At 41.1% G+C, this 18,707-nt stretch overlaps 4 protein-coding genes across 6 annotated transcripts; 3 read left to right on the top strand and 1 right to left on the bottom strand.

The window, feature by feature from the left end:
* The first annotated feature begins 1,464 nt into the window (after positions 1 to 1,464).
* On the top strand, positions 1,465 to 7,384 carry LOC122619898 (phosphatidylinositol 4-kinase type 2-alpha). 3 transcript variants are annotated; one of them, XM_043797103.1, is made up of 9 exons: positions 1,465 to 1,605; positions 1,771 to 2,169; positions 2,228 to 2,843; positions 5,257 to 5,375; positions 5,648 to 5,778; positions 5,938 to 6,133; positions 6,191 to 7,005; positions 7,062 to 7,130; positions 7,196 to 7,384. In XM_043797103.1, exons 2-9 carry the CDS (start codon positions 2,005 to 2,007, stop codon positions 7,197 to 7,199), a joined length of 2,115 nt encoding a protein of 704 aa, XP_043653038.1. In that variant the 5' UTR covers positions 1,465 to 1,605; positions 1,771 to 2,004; the 3' UTR covers positions 7,200 to 7,384. The 3 variants fall into 3 exon arrangements, with proteins under 3 accessions (XP_043653038.1, XP_043653040.1, XP_043653041.1); XM_043797105.1 differs by lacking the exons at positions 1,465 to 1,605; positions 1,771 to 2,169; positions 2,228 to 2,843 and adding exons at positions 4,099 to 4,664; positions 4,742 to 4,891; XM_043797106.1 differs by lacking the exons at positions 1,465 to 1,605; positions 1,771 to 2,169; positions 2,228 to 2,843 and adding an exon at positions 4,100 to 4,664.
* Positions 7,385 to 7,927: 543 nt separating this feature from the next.
* On the bottom strand, positions 7,928 to 10,402 carry LOC122619897 (DNA cross-link repair 1A protein). Its single transcript, XM_043797102.1, has 3 exons — positions 9,248 to 10,402; positions 8,739 to 9,192; positions 7,928 to 8,636 (listed from the first exon to the last, which is right to left on the bottom strand). The coding sequence occupies exons 1-3, from the start codon at positions 10,321 to 10,323 to the stop codon at positions 7,944 to 7,946; spliced, it is 2,223 nt and encodes a 740-aa protein (XP_043653037.1). The 5' UTR covers positions 10,324 to 10,402; the 3' UTR covers positions 7,928 to 7,943.
* A 566-nt stretch (positions 10,403 to 10,968) lies between these two features.
* LOC122620534 (protein-L-isoaspartate(D-aspartate) O-methyltransferase) lies at positions 10,969 to 12,405 on the top strand. The gene is made up of 4 exons (XM_043798036.1): positions 10,969 to 11,113; positions 11,175 to 11,311; positions 11,702 to 12,106; positions 12,160 to 12,405. The coding sequence occupies exons 1-4, from the start codon at positions 11,059 to 11,061 to the stop codon at positions 12,241 to 12,243; spliced, it is 681 nt and encodes a 226-aa protein (XP_043653971.1). The 5' UTR covers positions 10,969 to 11,058; the 3' UTR covers positions 12,244 to 12,405.
* Positions 12,406 to 12,717: 312 nt separating this feature from the next.
* Positions 12,718 to 16,791, top strand: LOC122619585 (transcription initiation factor TFIID subunit 6). Its single transcript, XM_043796606.1, is given in 4 exon segments — positions 12,718 to 15,001; positions 15,060 to 15,229; positions 15,983 to 16,691; positions 16,693 to 16,791. Coding segments are annotated over 4 exon segments (1,737 nt in total). The 5' UTR covers positions 12,718 to 14,227; the 3' UTR covers positions 16,777 to 16,791.
* The last annotated feature ends 1,916 nt before the right edge of the window (positions 16,792 to 18,707 follow it).

Below are 18,707 nucleotides of genomic sequence, written 5' to 3'. Positions count from 1 at the left end.
CTTTAAAAACGGCAGAGAGTCAGAATTAGAGATAGTAGGATAGAATCTATTATAGTCAGAACATAATACTCTGTAGGGATCATTAGATCTACAATGATTTAAAATTAGAGGTACGTAATTTCTAGTAAATCTGCTTGGAACAGAGAAGTTTAGCCGACTAACCAAGTCGGGACTATCCACTTCACCACGAATAAGGTTAAAAATAAAGACTGTTCCAAGCATCGTTCTACGGTTAGCTAAGGAGGGTAAGTTAATTAACATTAATCTACACGAATAAGGAGGTAATCTAAGGTTTGCATCCCAATTAAGGCGCCGTAAGGCAAAAAGTAAGAAGTTCTTTTGAACCGACTCAATGCGGTCCGAGTAAACTTCATATTGTGGACTCCAAACAGGTGATCCATACTCGAGGATCGGACGGACTAGAGAAATAAATAAGGTTTTGTTCATGTAAGGATCATCAAATTCCTTTGACCACCGTTTTATAAAACCAAGCACACCCCTGGCCTTATTGACAATAGACGAAATATGGTCTGAAAATTTATGTTTAGGGTCCAGAAGAACACCAAGATCATCAACATGTGTTATTCTGTCCAAAGAGCACCCACTTAACGTGTAAGTTGCGTGCATTGAGTTGGCACGACAAAAGGTCATAACTTTACACTTAGAGCCATTTAAGTTTGAAACGTTATCACGGGCACCAGGTTTGAAAGCAATCTAGATCGGATTGTAAATCCAAATGGCGAGAAATGTCCTTATATTGCAAGCATAATTTTACATCATCAGCGTACATTAGTACACGCGAATGATTTATTATTAAGGGAAGGTCGTTAATAAATAAGGTAAAAAGGAGCGGACCTAGGTGGCTCCCTTGTGGGACGCCGGATGTGACTCGGAGAATACAAGAAAGAGAATTTTTAAAGAGGACCCGTTGCGTCCTGCCATTCAGATAACTTAGAATCCAATTTAGGAGATCAACAGGGAAACCTAATAAATCAAGTTTTTTTTATTAAAAGTGAATGATTAGCAGAGTCGAAGGCTTACTTGACAATATGATTACTTGACATATGATCCAACCTCATTTTCAAATAAATATAAATGACGCAAAAAAAACATTTTGTAGTATCAACTAACATATATTATTAAAATGTACTAAATCAATTAGAATGATACCAACCAAAAATAAGAATGATATTACTAGAGCCCATAAATTTGTTTCAGATGTATTTTAGAAAAAACATAAAATATAGAACTTCCACAATCCTTATGGGTTCCAGTAATGGAGAGTTTAAAATAAATAATAAAAATAATGCTGTAAGCAATCTTTTCAGTGTACGCAGTCAAATTATTTTGCTTGTTTAATTGATCAAATTCTATAAAATTCTTACTATTTAAATTTGATATTTTAGTAATCCCCAATTTGAAATATTTCCGCCAAGGGCTTAGCGCTCTCATGTGCGAGGCTGCCACTCGGCGAGAACCAGCAAGTGGGCAGCACCGCGAGTTCTACGCGTCAGCTGTTTGGTTTGTCAACCATTTTTCGTTTCGTGTTCTTAGCGAAAATAAATCTGAACGCGTAATTCACTTGTTACATTTGCGGAGTGCATGGTGAGTGCCCAGCTCAATGGTATTTGAGATCCTTCACGTCTCAAGATCCGTTTTTAAAATACAACTGGGACACAAGTTGGGGCTCTAAGCCAAAAATCGATAATTGCTTAACGAAATAGAAGCGTAAAATTGAATCTATTAACAAGTAATGTAATCAAATTCCAGTCCATATAATATAACATATTGTGCGGGTCTGCAAGCGGAGTAAAAACGGAGGAGCAGATAACAGATAGCCAAGCGACGCCCAAAAAGTCACAGATAAAAGCGAAAGAAGAAGCTGCAGCGCGGGCCTTTGTTGTTGCGTCTGCAGCGGATCCAAGGCAGCAGCACCTCCTACATTTCCAACGCGCCCTCTTGACCCACGTCCAATCACATACGTGCCTGCCACCCACTGCGAACATGAGCGGCGCTCGGGATCAGTCGGATCCCCCGCTGCTCCAGCTCGAGGACGAAGTGGATCTCATCGGGGACTTTGTCAAGGACCAAACGCCCCCTAGAAGCCAACTGGCTCCGCTTCTAAATGGGTTCGAGTCGACTAACAACCAGTTGACCACCAAAGTTGAGGTAATTGCATTCTCTTCTCAACGTTACCTTCTGCAATAAGAACTGACTTTTTCCTTAGATCAACACTATTGGTTTGGGCAAACACAAGACCAGGAGAAGAGGCAGAAAGGGGCGGGAACCCATGCTATTGTCGGTGGACGACGAAGAGGATGACGAAGAGACGCCAGAGGAGAGGAACCACTCAAACGGGCTGCCGCCAGGGGAGGAGAGTGCTGGCGGCGATGCTGGTATTCAGAAACCGCAACTGGATAAGTTGGTCATGCTCCACGACGACCAGACCGACGACGAAGATGGCGAGGAGGCAGTGCTGTTAAAGAGAAGCTCAAACCCGCGCAACCAGAGATTTAATGTTCGCACTGAGGAGAGCATCGAAAGCACCCAACAGCCCCAGATCATTAGTCACATAGCACCCGCGAAGGTAGCATCGATATCTCCGCTAAAAACCACTTCGCACACTGCCCTCGTCCGTCATCCGCATGACGAGGCCGACGAAATTTGCCTGGTGCCAGAAATCGACTTCGAGGGCATGTCCACGGACGCCGGCAGCGACAACCGCGAGTCACAGCCGCTCTTGGGTGGAGGCAGTGCCAGTCACGGAAGTCGCATCAGCGAGCTGTTGGGTGGACTAGGACGCGGGCACGATCATGTGGAGTTTGTGTCAAACACATTTGGCGGTGAGTGCGCATCGGTTTAATGAAGTCGTACATGTTGCATTAATACTAACTACACCCATACTACATTGCTCCCTTGTTTGCTTTAAGGCTTTACTTATGATGATTATCACTTCTACGGCCGCATATGGTGGTTCAATTTAAATAAGTAGAAGCTTAGAACAGATTATTTGGTGACTTTAATGTTATTCATTCAACTTGACTAAAAATTAGATACGGGAATAATACGGGATGGATCTGTAGCTATAAACTAGCACTTTCGCCTCTGTAAAAGATATGAATATAAACGTATGGGTCTAGACTATAATATCCGTCAAAATGTACACAAAGAATTATGCCAATGCTTACAAACACAGTGCATAAAATTCTGAGTCTACATAGGCACCCTGGTCGACCCAAGCATTTCCGTCCTCTTAAAAGATTATATACATGAGATTTCCTTCTCTTGTTTAAAACCTATTGCAATTTATTAAGTAAATATTATTAGAGATAATAGAATAGTTTATAAAACATAGTATAAAAAACATAAGCGTAAATAGTACTAGCTACGAGGCCATCGACTATGATTATTACAAATTAGTTTTGTATGTCCTTGCAAAGATGAATAATATTTGTATGCTTCAATACAAAAGTTATAAGATAAAACCAAAGGATATAAACGAACAAGAATCTTTGCTTTGCATTATTGACTTCAGAAAGAAAACCGTACCAAATTCTCAGCCAGGTTTTAAGTGTTTGCAGATACGGTGTGATCACTTTATTTGTGTAAGCTATTTATCAACTTGAAATCTATAATAACAAAACTTCTATTGGCTTTCTACTGATGATTTTATAAATATTTTTAAATTTGTTCCATTCTGAAAATATGTCAGGGAAACTCTGATAGAGTAAAGGCTCTTTTTAGAGAAATATTGATGAAAATCAGATGTACCGAATTTAGAAAGCTTGTACATAATTTGCAAATACACAATTTTCTAATATTTAATGTGCAATTAAAGCTTAATTGTATATATATAAAATGTGTTGTGGGAGTGATTTGCTATATGTGTATCGTCTCGATTTCGGTGACTTTTGTGACTCGGGTGATCGTTCTGCTGCTGCATTTAAACATGTGAGTAATATCACCTCATTTGATTTCGATGCATCTCGAAATGACTTCTGAAAGTAATTTATAAATTTGTTGTGAATTCTCAATAGGTTTATATCACTAGATACACACATTTTGTTCGTCTTATGTCTGCTAGTCCTATAGTCATCGCCCCACATTTCAAAGTATTTTTTATACTTGTATGGTTTCTACTAGACCTACTTCTTAACAAAAAAAATTGTGTGCATGCACTTGGTGTACTTGGATTTCATCGTGGTCGTCTGTAGCTCGGGCTCGAAGTCAGTCAGGGAGCATTTAAATAATTTCAAGGAAGGCTCTTCAAAAATGGAACTTGTTCATTTGGCAACTGTCGCCAATTGGACATAGCCCAATGTCGAAAACCAACATAAAGACGTTTCTCAGCCAGCAGCCGTTGTCTAACAGTATAGCAGCCAAGTACCCTGCCGAATCAAGAGACGATGAGCAGCCCACAACCAGCAAGGATGCGCTGGAGAGCAGCTCCTCGGTGCCCTCTGCCTCCGTGCCCTACGCCTGCATCTGTTGCGAGAACAAGTGCCAGCTGGACAAGGACTATCTTGAGACGCAGTCCGACAAGGAGGGCCATCCGCCCTTTCTGGTGAACTCACCGTCGATGGCGCGTGACTCCAAAGACACAGTCACCGTTCAATTCGTGGCTCCTCGCTGCAATTGCGCCAATTGCCCACTGAGGAACTTCTGTAAGTGGGGGGTTGGCCCTTATCGAAACGCTTTGGCTATGCTAATTGTGACCTGGTTCTCCTTTATCAACTGCCAGTCGACTCGAACCTCTTGACTGTCGGCGTATTTAATTTAACTTGTTTAATGGAGCGTTTGTCGAGCAGCAGTCGCGAAAACTTCATCCAGCAAGTGTTCTCAATTTGCCAGGACTTGGAGGGCGATTTTAACGACAACTTTGATTTCATAGGTAGCGCCGAGAGGATTTGCGTAATCTGCAGTCTTATACAAAATTGTTTGTGGGGTCTTGAACTTCATCGCAGTCTTATTCGCGTTTTCGTGCATGTTCGCTGTAATTATTTTTATCCAACAGCTGGCACGTCATTGCCGTCTGATTTCGTTTTCAGTCGTCTCTTTGTTGGTGTGTTAATAAATTATTAAAACCATAATTCTAAAGCAAATGCGTCAAATTTAAATTAACGAACAGTCTTTTCTTATACGCCGCTTGAGGCATTCGAATCTTCGTTTTACGCACAAACTTCTTCAGTAATTTTAAGCTTCAGCGCAAATGTGTATTTGATTTAATTTGATTTAATGTAATTTTGAATTTTACAGATGACCCGCTTTTCTCGGAGATTGTGGCGAAGGCGGAGGGTGCCATCGAGGATGGTGTGCTGCCTGAGCGCATTTACCAGGGTAGCAGTGGTTCCTATTTCGTCAAGGATGCCTCCCATGTGAGTAGGAAATCGAGCCGGAGATTTTTTAGCCGTTCTTGCGCATAACGTAGGAGTTAGGTCGTCCAGTTCTGGGTCTAACTTCGTTAATTTTTTACTTTTCCGCGCATAGATAAATAAATCAGTGAATAGGGGAAGTACTGCAACTATAAGGCTTTTGCAAAACTTTTGGTTTTTTACTGAAACAGTAGAAAAATATTTTAATAGAATACCCGGTTATACTTCATATACTATTTATGCAATTTTAAGCGATTTCTTATGTTTTTCCTCAGCAATGTCTGGCTGTATTTAAGCCAAAGGACGAGGAGCCCTATGGTAGACTGAATCCAAAGTGGACGAAATGGATGCATAAGCTGTGCTGCCCGTGTTGTTTTGGCCGAGCTTGCTTAATTCCCAATCAGGGGTAAGATAATACTAGTTGTGATTATTCATCAACACTACATTTAATTCTTCATCAAAAACAAATTGAGTAAATTATTTCACTTGTTAGTATAAATTTGTAAATATCTTTGTTTTGTTTGTAAAATAAACAAATTTTTAAAAAGATTACCTCTCTAAAAAGGTACCTCTCCGAATCAGGAGCTAGCTTGGTAGATCGAAAACTTAATCTAAATGTGGTTCCAAAGACGCGTGTGGTTAGATTGGTTGCCGAGAGCTTTAACTACGCCCGCATTGATCGACAGAAGGCCAAACTGAAAAAGCGCATCAAGGAGCACTATCCGTCGGCTCACTTCAACCGAATGAGCCTTCCTCTAAAGGTGAACTGGACTCGAAAAACAAACCGATTAGGTATTAACCAATTTAATTCCTTACAGACTGGCTCCTTTCAGCTCTTCGTGGAGGGCTACAAGGATGCAGACTACTGGCTGCGGCGCTTTGACAGCGAACCTTTGCCGCCTTCAGTGGCCAAGTCATTTCAACTGCAGTTTGAACGTCTAGTCGTTCTAGATTATATTATACGCAACACGGACCGGGGCAACGACAACTGGCTGATTAAATACGTGGCACCTAAGATCACGACCCAGGTGGGTGGCACCGGCGGCAGAACCATGCACGGAATTGTGAGACCCAAATTGCCTAATGCGTTGGGGGCTTCAAGAATCGTTGATCTAAACGAGCTGCAGGCTATCCCAAATACGACGGCCGATGGTCGCGAAATAAACCACCTGGATGGTGGAGCAACCACCAATGCACAGCAGGACAGCAGCAGTCTGACCAGCAGCGAAGATGAACCCTCCTCGAGATCCCCTTCGTCGGAGCCCGATTGGAATGTGGTGAACTCAGCATTCATTCGGATCGCTGCCATCGACAATGGCCTCGCTTTTCCTTTCAAGCACCCGGACTCTTGGCGAGCTTATCCCTACCATTGGGCATGGTTGCCACAGGCGAAAACTCCATTTAGCGAAGAAATAAAGGAGCATGTGCTGCCACAGTTGTCAGATATGAACTTTGTAGAGGAGATCTGCACGGATTTGCTGTACCTCTTCCAGCAGGATCGTGGCTTTGACAAGCGTCTCTTCGAGCGTCAGATGTCGGTGATGCGGGGCCAGATTCTTAATCTCACCCAGGCTCTGAGGGATGGTAAGTCGCCGGTGCAACTGGTCCAGATGCCAGCGGTTATTGTCGAGCGGTAAGTACTATATATTCATGATTATTGATTGCCGGTAATGTTTCTCAATATTTCAGATCAAGTGGCAGTCGTTTCTTTTCTTTTACGCAGCGCTTCCAAAATAAGAGCCCTTTCTTCTCTTGGTGGTAAATTGCCGATTTATTGGTACTTAGTTGCATCATATACTAGCCTCTGCTTTTTTTTTTTTTAGCTAAATGGAGTATAGCCCCTTCCAACTCAACCAAAAATCAAATCGAGCAGCCGGCTACTACCGTCTCATATTTTCATCATGTATATTTCCAAATCGTAATCGGTTGCTGTCGGCAAGTAGCCCAGAAATGTATTTTGTTGTATATGTTAGTTTCTTTCGCCAAAAAACACAAAATGTCATATTTAATAATTAATTACTTTTATTACGAGTTTATGGGATAACTTACCCGTACTATGGTTACGTATTTACGAAATATCTTATGTTTGTGAAGTGTTTGTGTAGTCAATTGTTTTCGCATAAAATATCATAAAATCAAGGGAAGATCCTGGAGTTTTGTGAGATAATATGAAAGTACTCGCTCAAGTGGATTACACATTACTTTATTACTTAATTTATATTATGCATATAGGTGAAAAATTTAAAGATCATATACACTCGTTAGCACTTCATTGTTATTAGCATTAGCAAACTTCTCCAAACTATGACTTAATTTATTTCATATTGTACGGTACGTTGCACACGAAACTAGTTGATGGATTCGGGAAGCTAAATAATGTGAAAATATATATATCAACCAAAATACAGATGTAAAGTATTTAATTGTATGTAAAAGGCAAGCCTTAATTATACACATTAAACTCAAGCTCTTTTCAAACATATGTATATACCTAATTATTTAAGAAGAAAATATCTTTAAACTACCAACAGACGTACTAAAGACCTAAGGACTTGTACTACAATTTAATCACTATAGGAGCCAATCGTCTGATGCATCGGATGTCAGTCTACTAAGTAAGACAACCTCGCTTTTCTGGACCTCAATAACATTGCATTGTTTGAAAGTTTCGTTTTTGATGTCTATTTCAACATATGGAATTTGGGATTCCATTGCATTGTTTCCACCAACTATTTCAGAGTTCGAAAACGTGTCTGGTCCCAGCGGATCGTTTTTAACTTGTATATCGGAATCATTTTGAAAACACTCTTCTTCTGTAGGGCTAGACATAATAGTTACATGCTCTGTTATGTTATCTTTGTTTCCTTCGAAAGCATTCTCTTCCACGGGGCTCAAAAACATTTCAATATCTGAACTAAATTTAGCAATTACGCGTTTAGGCGTAGCTAGGAAAGTGGATATCGACGGCTGATACCCTGTACTCAGCATAGATGCCCGACCTTCGTACTTGTACCACTGAGTGGGCACATCTCCAGTGACAAATAAATCGCGACCCACAGGAACGGTGCTTATGACTCGCTTTGGTTTGAGGAAGCGTACAAACCGCTCTAACTCCTTGTAGCTGGAGTGTTCCGAGTACTCGATGCCGATGGTGCTTATTAGCTTTCCGTAGGAAGGCTTGGCGTTTTTTTCCCACCCACTTGGCCTTATGCCTAGCAACATATCATATTGGTCTTTAAATAAAGTAAAGTAATCAACCAGGCTCTGAAACAAAATAATATGCTAAATAAATTGCTGCAATAGTAAGGTTGAGCCTAAGCAATTTTACTCAAAAGCTTCATATTTTTAGAAATACTATAGACCTACCGGATAGCTGATTTTTCCCATTGTAACAACGTGCATGTTTGCTTCGCGAGGATCTTCTGTTAGCACGGAATCCAGATCAGGCCATTTCAGACATCTTACAGCAGTGCTGCGATTGCTTTCCGTCCACACTCTCATAGTGAACTCTTTCGCCAGGGCAAGCCATATCTTCTCCTTTCCTATCACATAGGAACCGCAGACGATAAGTATTCGTTTAGATACATTTTTCTCTAAGAAGGCGCGCACCAGATCAACCGCTCGGTCAACGCTCTCGCTTTGGTGGCAAAAGTCGTAGTTTTTGTTCATATACGTTGTATCCAGATAGAGCAGGTCGATGTTTGCATGGTTCCAAAATATCGGTAGGGATTCCATGTCTGCGCTAGCTCGAAAGTCTCCAGTGTGCAGTATGCACTCTCCAGACCTCAGTTTAAAGAAGAACATAAGTGCTCCAGGACAACTGAAAAGAAATATCAGCTTGGTTAGCTTCCTAAAAAAATTGCGAATGCTCTTACTGGTTAGCTTCCAAAGCGGTTACTTGGACGCCATCTACTATCAGGGTCTGGTCCACATCAATCTCATAAATGTACGTTTCATCGATTTTAATAAATGTTCGCACCAGACGCGCTGTAGTAGGACTCACGTAGAGAGGATAGCAGAACTTTTTAGTCAGGCCGATGTAGTGATCCGCGTGAAAGTGGGTGAGAAAGTAATGTGTGACTCTATCTATATCCCCAAACTGAAAACCGTCGACACAGAAGGATGTACCCTCCACGACTTTATAGGGCGGGCAAGGCTTTGGTTTCTTTTGTTTGCGCCCAGTTCCTTTTTTTGAGTTTTTGGTCAGTAGGTTTTCCTTTGTGATTGTAACCGCTGATAAACGTGAAGAATTATTCGATGAGGATTTCTTGGAGACGTGTGTAATTTTCTCTCTGCTAAGATTGTCTTTGGAACTGCATAGCTGCGCTTCTGGTACGGAAGCCTCTGGACCTTTAAGATCCGATGCTATTACAGGGCTACTTGTTTGACAGGGAGAGGCAACTACGGAAGGTTTTTTTTTTATGGTCTGTTCGTCCTCGGAGCACAGGTCAATTACGTCCGATTCGGAGAGGGCGTTCTCCTTGCCTTTCGCACGGGGACTAGGCTGCACTAGATTCTCTGACGGTATCGCATCCAACTTGTCCGTGGAGGCTGAGGAAATGGATGTGTACCCCTCGAACAGGCGCTTGCGTCCCCTGGAATTTCCTTTCCGCTTGGCCAAAGGAGGATCCACCGTCTTGGAGGAGGAATTTGGTACCATGTTTACTTTGTAGTTCTTGACAGCACATGTAAAAAAGCTATCTATACGCATTTGTCCTGGCAGCGGAGTCTTCTTGCTGGAACCTTTAAACGCAGTGCTGGCTATGATTGGGCATGGTTCCGCTTTTGGCTGGATTTTTTTTGTCGTGGAAGCCGCACGAGCTCTTCCCGTTCCTTTTTGTTCCGGCGTTCTGTTCCTGGTCGTGGGCGGTAAATCCGGTTGCACATTATTTCGTGTAGGGGCTTGCAGATCTGCAATTGCTTTTATCTTTATTTTTCCTATATTGAACATCTTGTTTACAAATAACTCAATAGCAACTTCATGGCAGGATCGCACATGTTCGATGGCCCGATAGTCAGACGAACTGCTTTTTATCATATCGAAAAATGAGATGGCGATTTCTACCCAACCCAAGGTCCTACTAATAATCGAGAGCAAAATCTTTAAAAACAAACGTAATAAAAATTAAAGTATATGTGAGTCTCCTAAAGGATGCATTTTCTGAATACTTTAAGTACCAATGACCTGTAAGGCACTATAGAATGAGAATTCCGTGTTGCTGAATAATAATTGGTGATTTTGTATTTGTTTTTAGAGTCACATTATCCAAGTTATACTGTCTTACTGTTTTCGTGTTGGCTCTAAGTCTTAAACTTCGGCACAAAAATGCTCCACCAGAGAATGGTGTTAAATAAAGTAATAACTTTGAGCATGACATATATATTACTGTGTCAGAATTTATAATTAGGGTTAAATAAGAGTACAATTTCTTTATTTCCATGTATGGAGGCGCATTTTCATATTAAATTATTAAACCTCTAGTAGTGGTATTTATATTTATATATTAACTTTTTGTGTAAGTACTGCGTACTGCTTAAATGTATCGTTTCATTGTGTTATCGTTGTTTTGCCATCTCTGTTACATTATTACCACAGAACTAAACAAAGCAAAGCAACAGAACGGAGAAAAAAAAGCATCTTGCTTTGGTGATTGTTAAACTGGGCTTCTTTTTCCGTGCCTTCAGCATGGCATGGCGGTCCGTGGGAGCCAATAATGAAGACCTTATACGCCAACTGAAGGGTGAGCTTTTGCATTCGCTCTGTATAATGGGAAGAGTTTATAATAGAACCGAATCCCCAAGATCACGGCGTCATTGCAAGTGATGCGGTGGCCCAGGCGATGAAGGAAACCGACCGCAAGCACTACTCTCCGCGCAACCCCTACATGGACGCCCCGCAACCCATAGGTGGAGGTGTCACCATCAGTGCTCCTCACATGGTAACTTAAAATCAAACAGTTTGCTGACCACAGTTTGCTATGTGAGCCAATGCCCTCACGATTCTTTTAGAAGGAAGCATACAAAAGTTCGTAATTTCACTAACTAAAAACAATTCTTTTTGTCATTTTCTGATATGACAGAGCTATCGGTGGCATAGTTTTATTTTTACCGAATTTCATCTTAATAGATTTTCCTGTCACCTCTGAGTGTCTATTTGGCCTTTCTTTGTATGTATGGAATAGTTATAATTGTAACATTATAACAATAATAGTTTTTGCCATTCATTTAAAGACTAGATCTTAATTCCCGTTGCTTCGCCCTATCTTTGTTAGGCTGCAAGGCTACAAGAGTAATAGGTGTCCGCCTTATTATTTTTTTTTTTTTCTTAGCATGCCTTCGCCTTGGAGTATCTACGTGATCACTTGAAGCCCGGTGCACATATACTGGACGTGGGCTCTGGATCTGGCTACCTAACAGCCTGCTTCTATCGTTACATCAAGGCTAAGGGAGTCGGTACGGAGACCCGGATTGTGGGCATAGAGCACCAGGCAGAGCTGGTACGTCTGAGCAAGGCCAACCTGAACACCGACGACCGAAGCATGCTGGACTCCGGCCAGTTGATAATCGTCGAGGGCGACGGCCGTAAGGGATACCCCCCGAACGCACCGTATAATGCAATCCATGTAGGAGCAGCTGCTCCCGACACGCCCACCGAACTCATCAACCAACTGGCCAACGGCGGACGCCTCATAGTTCCAGTCGGTCCCGACGGCGGATCTCAGTACATGCAACAGGTGGGCAGGTGCTTACGAGTAACTGCTGAAATAATATAAATCAATTTTCACAGTACGACAAGGACGCTGATGGGAAGGTACAGATGACACGTCTTATGGGCGTAATGTACGTCCCCCTTACAGATCTTCGCTCCTGACTGCACAGAGTGGGGAGGTCACTAGTTGTGGTGCTTATGCTGGGTTTTATTCTCTACCACATTTGGGCTTACTAGTTAAATAAATAAAAAAAACAAGAGAGAACGCTACAGTCGAGTTCCCCGACTATCTGATACCCGTTACTCAGCTATTTGAAGTGCGAAGGAGAGTCTTTAACACTGACAGCTTTTGGCGGTTTGTGGGCGTTAGAGTGGGCGTGGCAAAAGTTTTTTGGCAAATCGATAAAAATTTACAAGACTAATACAAAAATGAAAAAACATCAAAACATTTTTTTAAAGTGTGGGCGTGGCAGTTTTGGGCGGTTTGTGGGCGTGGCAACATGAATCGACAAACTTGCGCTGCTTCTATGTATGGAGTCTGCATGCTGAATCTCAACTTTCTAGCTTTTATAGGTCCTGAGATCTCGACGTTCATACAGACGGTCATGGTCAGATCGATTCGGCTATTGATCCTGATCAAGAATATATATACTTTATATGGTCGCTTCCTTCTCCCTGTTATATACTTTTCAACGAATCTAGTATACCCTTTTACTCTACGAGTAACGGGTATAAAAATAATACCTGAATTGATTGTTTTCATAATTGAATTGATTGTTTTTTACATAAGTTTTCTGAACAAGCGAATTGAAAAATATTGATAATTGATAAAATCATGAGCCATAGATAGAAATTCAATATAAATAGAAATTAAAACTCGTTACTTAAGGCCAATATTTCACAGTGTGGTCATCAAATAGTGTATATTTATATATAATAATATTGCATTAGAATTGTCCCTGATTATATTTTCCTGCTAAATATTATTAATCATTGGGGCGTTAATCACTATGGTTTCTTCAGCAATTTTAATTCACATTTTATTAACATGATGTCTAAGGGCCACTAAAACACTTAATTACTTTTCATTTGCGATATTGCATAAAATTAATTTGTCAATTCAGTTTCGTTTTAGTGCTCACAAGCCGACCAAAACTATAACACCAACACTATTAAATAATGCTTTACTAATTGTCTTACCAACTTCCCAATAGCTGAGTAACGGGTATTTGATAGGAACCTTGACTATAGCGTTACCTCTTGATTTTGTATGCGACAGCATGGGAAATAATTTTAGTAGAGAAATATTAAAGATTACACTTTAAACTAGTGCGAAATCGTATTTAAGCAATAATAACAAAATTAATCTGTCTGAGCAGTACTTTCTACTAAAATATAATAGTATATGCTTTAATTCCTTATACCAAACTATGTGAAACTGATAAGGATTTTGTATTTACCATTCGCACTAGGCGGTTTTTACAATTTCACTTGACATTAATGTCAAAGTCAAGTTCAGTCGGTTGTGAAAATACTATGAAGGGCAGTAGTCGAAAGGAGCTCGACCTGGAAAGTTCTCCCAGCGGTCACAAATTACACAAAAAGTCTTAAAACGCGATTTATTAAATAAGCAGTTTTTCATATAGTAAACTCTTTGGAAATCAAAAATTAATATTGGCAAGAACGGTCAGGATTAACCTTGATGATGTGGTGATGTTCTTAGGGCAATAAGGGTTACGTAGTTTTTTAGAGTGTATTCGGAATGCTTTTTAGTGTAACCGTTTACCTTATGACTATAAGGCTATCAAGTTGTGAGTCACGTGATATCAACAACATATGTATATGATGTATCTTGTTTCACTTATTCCTTAATTAATTAATTAAATGGCGGGCAATGTTAAGAGAATTGGTGGTGAAGCTTTTTATTGGAAATAGTATTACTCCTCGGGTAAGTTGTGGCAAGCTCTGCCAATGTTGAACTGACATTCAAAAATCAAAACAATCTGCAATAGAAACTTTCGTCTGCGAGTTTCATTTCTTTTTGAAATTTTTGAAAATCCAATTGGCGGGTATCGAGTGACGACCTTGTCTGACCGATAACGGCGTTGTGAATTGCCTATCGACTGGTGCCATCACTAGTGCCAGAATGTGGCAATTTAAAAACAAAAAGGCAACTGAAATGAGAACGTCTTACAATGAAATGCCCGACAAGGACGAGAGATTCCGCAAAAAGTCATTGTCGCGGCTTTCTCTGCACACGATATCCTTGCACAACACTGGTCAGCGGCTGGACGACGGAGTAGCCGATTGGCTTTCCCTTAATCTTAAGGAAGACATTACAAACCTGCTTAACGAGGCGGGAAAATACATGCGACGCATCCGGGAGCTCCGATTGAACCTGTCCCACCTTCAGCATGCTGTCCGAATGGACGGCAACCTGCGTCACGACATTTTTTTCAGGCTGGTCCATTGTGACTATTGCACAAGGCCTCTGGCCAAAAATGTACCCAGAATCATCAGCGAAGCTGTAACCAACGAAAATAAGGATATACCTTTCGTTACCGGGCCGGAATCCATACCGCAGATTTCTTTGGAGCCGTCTCCCGTCCACTACGGCTGGTTAAAGGTGGAGCGGGTGCTGCTAAATTCCTGTAAGCGCTATCCGCTGACCAAGGAACAGCAGTCCTTCTTCGAGTTGGTTACCGAGGCCTGCGTGGGCACATCTGAGTCCCGGCGCCAGCGGGCCCTCCAAACCCTCTCCACTGATCCCTCGCTAGAGGTGTTGCTGCCCAGGCTGACCAAGTTCATCGCGGACGCAGTGGCTATCAACGTGACCCAGCAGAACATGTCGCTGCTCCTTTACCTTATGCGCATGATTAGAGCCCTTTTAGGAAACCATCGCTTTAGCTTGTTGCAATACGTGAGTATTTGGTTCTGAGGAATAGGATAAGCTGAAGAATGCATCTGTTGCATTGCAGCTCCACCTGCTCCTGCCGGCCGTTCTATCCTGCTTGCTGGCGAAACAAGTGTGCGCATCTCCTGACTTGGATGATCACTGGGCCTTAAGGGAGTACTCCGGAAATATAATGGCCCATATAGGGCGCCAGTTCGACGCTGCCGACATTAGCATCCTGCCCAGAGTCATTGGGCAAGTACACATCATATGTGTGGATTCATTGATCATTTTATGAATTCTGTTTAGCCCTTTAAATTATTTAAGAATTCACGATCATTATATATATGTAATTCCATTCTTCACGCCCCCTATAAAGTCAGATAAGTGGCATCATTAAACACTTTTCCTTTCTTTGAAAAATCTTAAATTGAACTTTTTAAAAGACCTTTAAATTGGTTTTTGGCTTCTGTAGTCACTCTTTAGAGGAATAAGTGGTCCTTTTACTTATAAATTCTTGATCAGGATCACTAACTGGGTGGATCTGATCATGTCCGCCCGAACAACGAGAATTTTTGGTTTTTGGCTTCTGTAGACACTCTTTAGAGGAATAAATGGTCCTTTTACTCATAAATTCTTGATCAGGATCACTAGCTGAGTCGATATGAACAACGAGAATCTGGGTACTTTAAGAGATAGAAAGCTGCGTTCAAGCATTCTAGTGACGCAAACGCAGCACAAGTTTATTTCAAAACTTTGCCACGCTATCTATAATAACGGCTATATCGCTAAAGTCTCTTTCGCCCACATGCTTTAAGAAATCGTGAATGTCCCAAATATGTTTATATACATATATAATATCAATAAATGCTTATCTTATCGATACTCCCAAAGTGCTTAAAGTTTATTAAAACGACATATCTTCACTGCATGCTTAATCATTCGATTTCTGACTACAATCTCCATCGCTGACACTCTTTGATTTTTAAATATACTTTTATATTCTAGGGTTTACAAAAAGGCGCTATTGATGAAGCCACTGACGACGGTGTTCGGAGCAGTCATTGGCCTGGGAAAGTTGGGGAATCACGCAGTACGCGCCTGCATTGTCCCTCAATTAAAGTATCTATCTGAACACATCGAGCCTCACATGACCGCCAGCCTAGACAGACAGGCAGCAAAGTACATTCGCCATCGGGTGGTAAAGATGTGCACTCCCGTGCTAATAAGTTTACATCAACCACCTGATCTGCCAGAACAGTACATGGACAAATATGGATCTTTAGGGCCGCCGTTGAGCGATTCCGTCATCGTGACGCGTATGAAGATACAAGCAGTGGCTGCAGCCAAGGCGGAAGCAGAAGTGGCGTTAAAAACAATGGCTGCAGAACACCAGTACTCCAGAATGGCAGGAGTTCGATATGTCGGCTCCATCGGTCTTATCTCTGGCAACCAGCTGCCCAGCAATGGTGTGCGTCCCACAAGCCAAGCATCCCAATCTGGCTATTCAATTGATCCTATAAATGTGAAGACCCAAACGCAAATTCCGTGCAATCCAATGCATCAGTACCAAAAGCAGGCCACTATTTTGAAGCCTTCGGACTGCATGGTTCCTCAATCGATGCAATTCAGAAACGTTTTATTTCCGCCCACTTCCCAGCGCTCCATTTCGCCATCAAGGAACGGAATGCTTTTAAAACCTAACAACGTTTGTGTTCGTCCACCCTTCATTAATGGATTTGGTCCATCCCATAACGGCAGAATGCCCATTAATTACTTACTTTAATAGCCGATCTCTGTAAAAATATTCATAACTTTGATAATAATAAACTCAGTGAAATTTGGCTTTACAATTAGTAAGAAGAATAAATAGCGCGCATTCCGAATTGAAATAATCTGCAATTGTACATGAAATCTCTTTTACAATCTAACCAAAAGAACTATTTTCAAAATCTACGTAAACAACTTGTGCAAGCACAGCAAAGCCAATTATGTAATGATCAAAAAGAAGGAAGGTACATTTTCCCCAAACTTTAACCGATTATTCCTAAAGGAGCTACATGATAATAGTGGTCCGATAGCAATAAAACTGAGAGACAATTTTGCGTACAAAACGGGCGGACGGGCCAATTTCGGCTTGTCTGTTGATACCGATCAAGAATATATACATATAAATGTACTTTAAATGGTTGGAAATCACCATCTTCTTAAAGACACTTCTTGATCTACAAATTAAAACGATATTTCAAAATACTAACATATTTTTTTCAGATAAACTGCTGGATATAGGAAATTTGAGATCTACCACTATTGGAAAAACCTCCTAGACTAACGGGGAGAGAAATAAAAAAATACATTCCCATGCACATAATTTCGGAACACCTGTATATTGAGATTAGTTTCGGTCCTTAGAGTGCGCGTGGCAAAAAGATTTTTGGCTAATCGGATTTTGGAATCACAAGCTCTGGTGGGAGCAATTGCCAGACAGATTCTTGGAGCCCTGCTTGGCAGTTCAGCGTATGCGAGAAATTATGCAGACGCTGAGCTTGCATATTGGGGTTCGTTGTTCGAGATGTCTAGCGGTCTCTAGAAGTAGGAAATGTTGTTGGTCTTGGATAGCTGTTGTTGTGCCTCAATGAAAGATTGCTACCAAAGAGCGTTAGCAGGGTTATGCTGTTGAGCGTTGAATGGACTTTTTTGTGCCTCAGCTGTCCAGTATTATTTATATGCAAAGCAACTAGTGCTTCGAGTGATAAAACCTTAAGTCTTTCTTCTCTGTACCACATGCTCCCCAGGAGACAGGGCTGTTGGTGACAGGTTCCAAGTTAGTGAATCCCTTTTTGTCGATAATCATCGAGACGTTTGATAGCTGAACTAGGCAGGTACTTTCTAGGTGAAGCTCTGTGTTGTTCCAGTATATGATTCCATCGTTATCGTTTAATAGGATGATTCCGTCGTCTGTCTTCTATACTGGATACGTGTTCGGCATTGCTAAATCCACACAGCGCTCTTTCCCTAAACTAACTTTGGAGTACTATATTTTTATATAGTCTACTGTTTTACAAAATTGGAGAATGCCATAGGTAAGGTTTTCGACAACAACTATTTTCTTAAAGTCGAAGTTTATAATTGTGTTGTTTTTAACTATGGGTTTTACAAAGATGTCTTGGTATTGTATTTCTTCTATGTTTGGGACCTACAATGTACAAAAGTGTTGTTCTCTTATGTAGAATAGAGACTTCGGAAACCTCCATAGCTTGTTCCATCGATAGAGATGGCAAGTAATGTATTTCTTTTAAAGATTTTCTCTATTTCACTTAATTTATCTTCATTTAATACGAGTGTGCTAACGACATTTTGTCGTGCCCACTGCATGGCATATTCAATGTAAATAATGTAACGAAGAACGTTAGTGGGCTGCTAGAATGTAGGTGCAACGCACGCTTTAATTTCTCGGCTGCGCCCGTCGCTTGGTGTGGGTTATTAGTTGCACCTAGATTGCCCTAAACATTATTACCCTATTTATACCGGTTACTCGTAGAGTAAAAGGGTGTACTAGATTCGTTGAAAACTATGTAACAGGCAAAAGGAAGCGTATCCGACCATAAAAAGTATATATTATATATTCTTGATCAGGATCAATAGCCGAGTCGATCTGGCCATGTCCGTATGTCCGTCAGTCAGTCTGTCCGTATGAACGTAAAGATCTCAGCAACTAAGTTGAGATTAAGCA

This window comes from Drosophila teissieri, chromosome 3R, assembly GCF_016746235.2.
Source record: "Drosophila teissieri strain GT53w chromosome 3R, Prin_Dtei_1.1, whole genome shotgun sequence".
NCBI lineage: Eukaryota > Metazoa > Arthropoda > Insecta > Diptera > Drosophilidae > Drosophila > Drosophila teissieri.
The sequence above is the reverse complement of the archived record's forward strand: the minus strand, read 5'-3'. Positions and strand labels throughout refer to the sequence as shown.

Coding starts and splice junctions, on each gene's coding strand:
- LOC122619898 (XM_043797103.1), top strand. CDS start 2,005: ATGAGCGGCGCTCGGGATCAGTCGGATCCCCCGCTGCTCCAGCTCGAG. Junction 2,170..2,227: donor AGTTGACCACCAAAGTTGAG/GTAATTGCATTC, acceptor CTTTTTCCTTAG/ATCAACACTATTGGTTTGGG. Junction 6,134..6,190: donor GAATGAGCCTTCCTCTAAAG/GTGAACTGGACT, acceptor AATTCCTTACAG/ACTGGCTCCTTTCAGCTCTT.
- LOC122620534 (XM_043798036.1), top strand. CDS start 11,059: ATGGCATGGCGGTCCGTGGGAGCCAATAATGAAGACCTTATACGCCAA. Junction 11,114..11,174: donor CCTTATACGCCAACTGAAGG/GTGAGCTTTTGC, acceptor CGAATCCCCAAG/ATCACGGCGTCATTGCAAGT. Junction 12,107..12,159: donor GATCTCAGTACATGCAACAG/GTGGGCAGGTGC, acceptor CAATTTTCACAG/TACGACAAGGACGCTGATGG.
- LOC122619897 (XM_043797102.1), bottom strand. CDS start 10,323: ATGTTCAATATAGGAAAAATAAAGATAAAAGCAATTGCAGATCTGCAA. Junction 9,193..9,247: donor ACCGCTTTGGAAGCTAACCA/GTAAGAGCATTC, acceptor ATTTCTTTTCAG/TTGTCCTGGAGCACTTATGT. Junction 8,637..8,738: donor TGGGAAAAATCAGCTATCCG/GTAGGTCTATAG, acceptor ATTTTGTTTCAG/AGCCTGGTTGATTACTTTAC.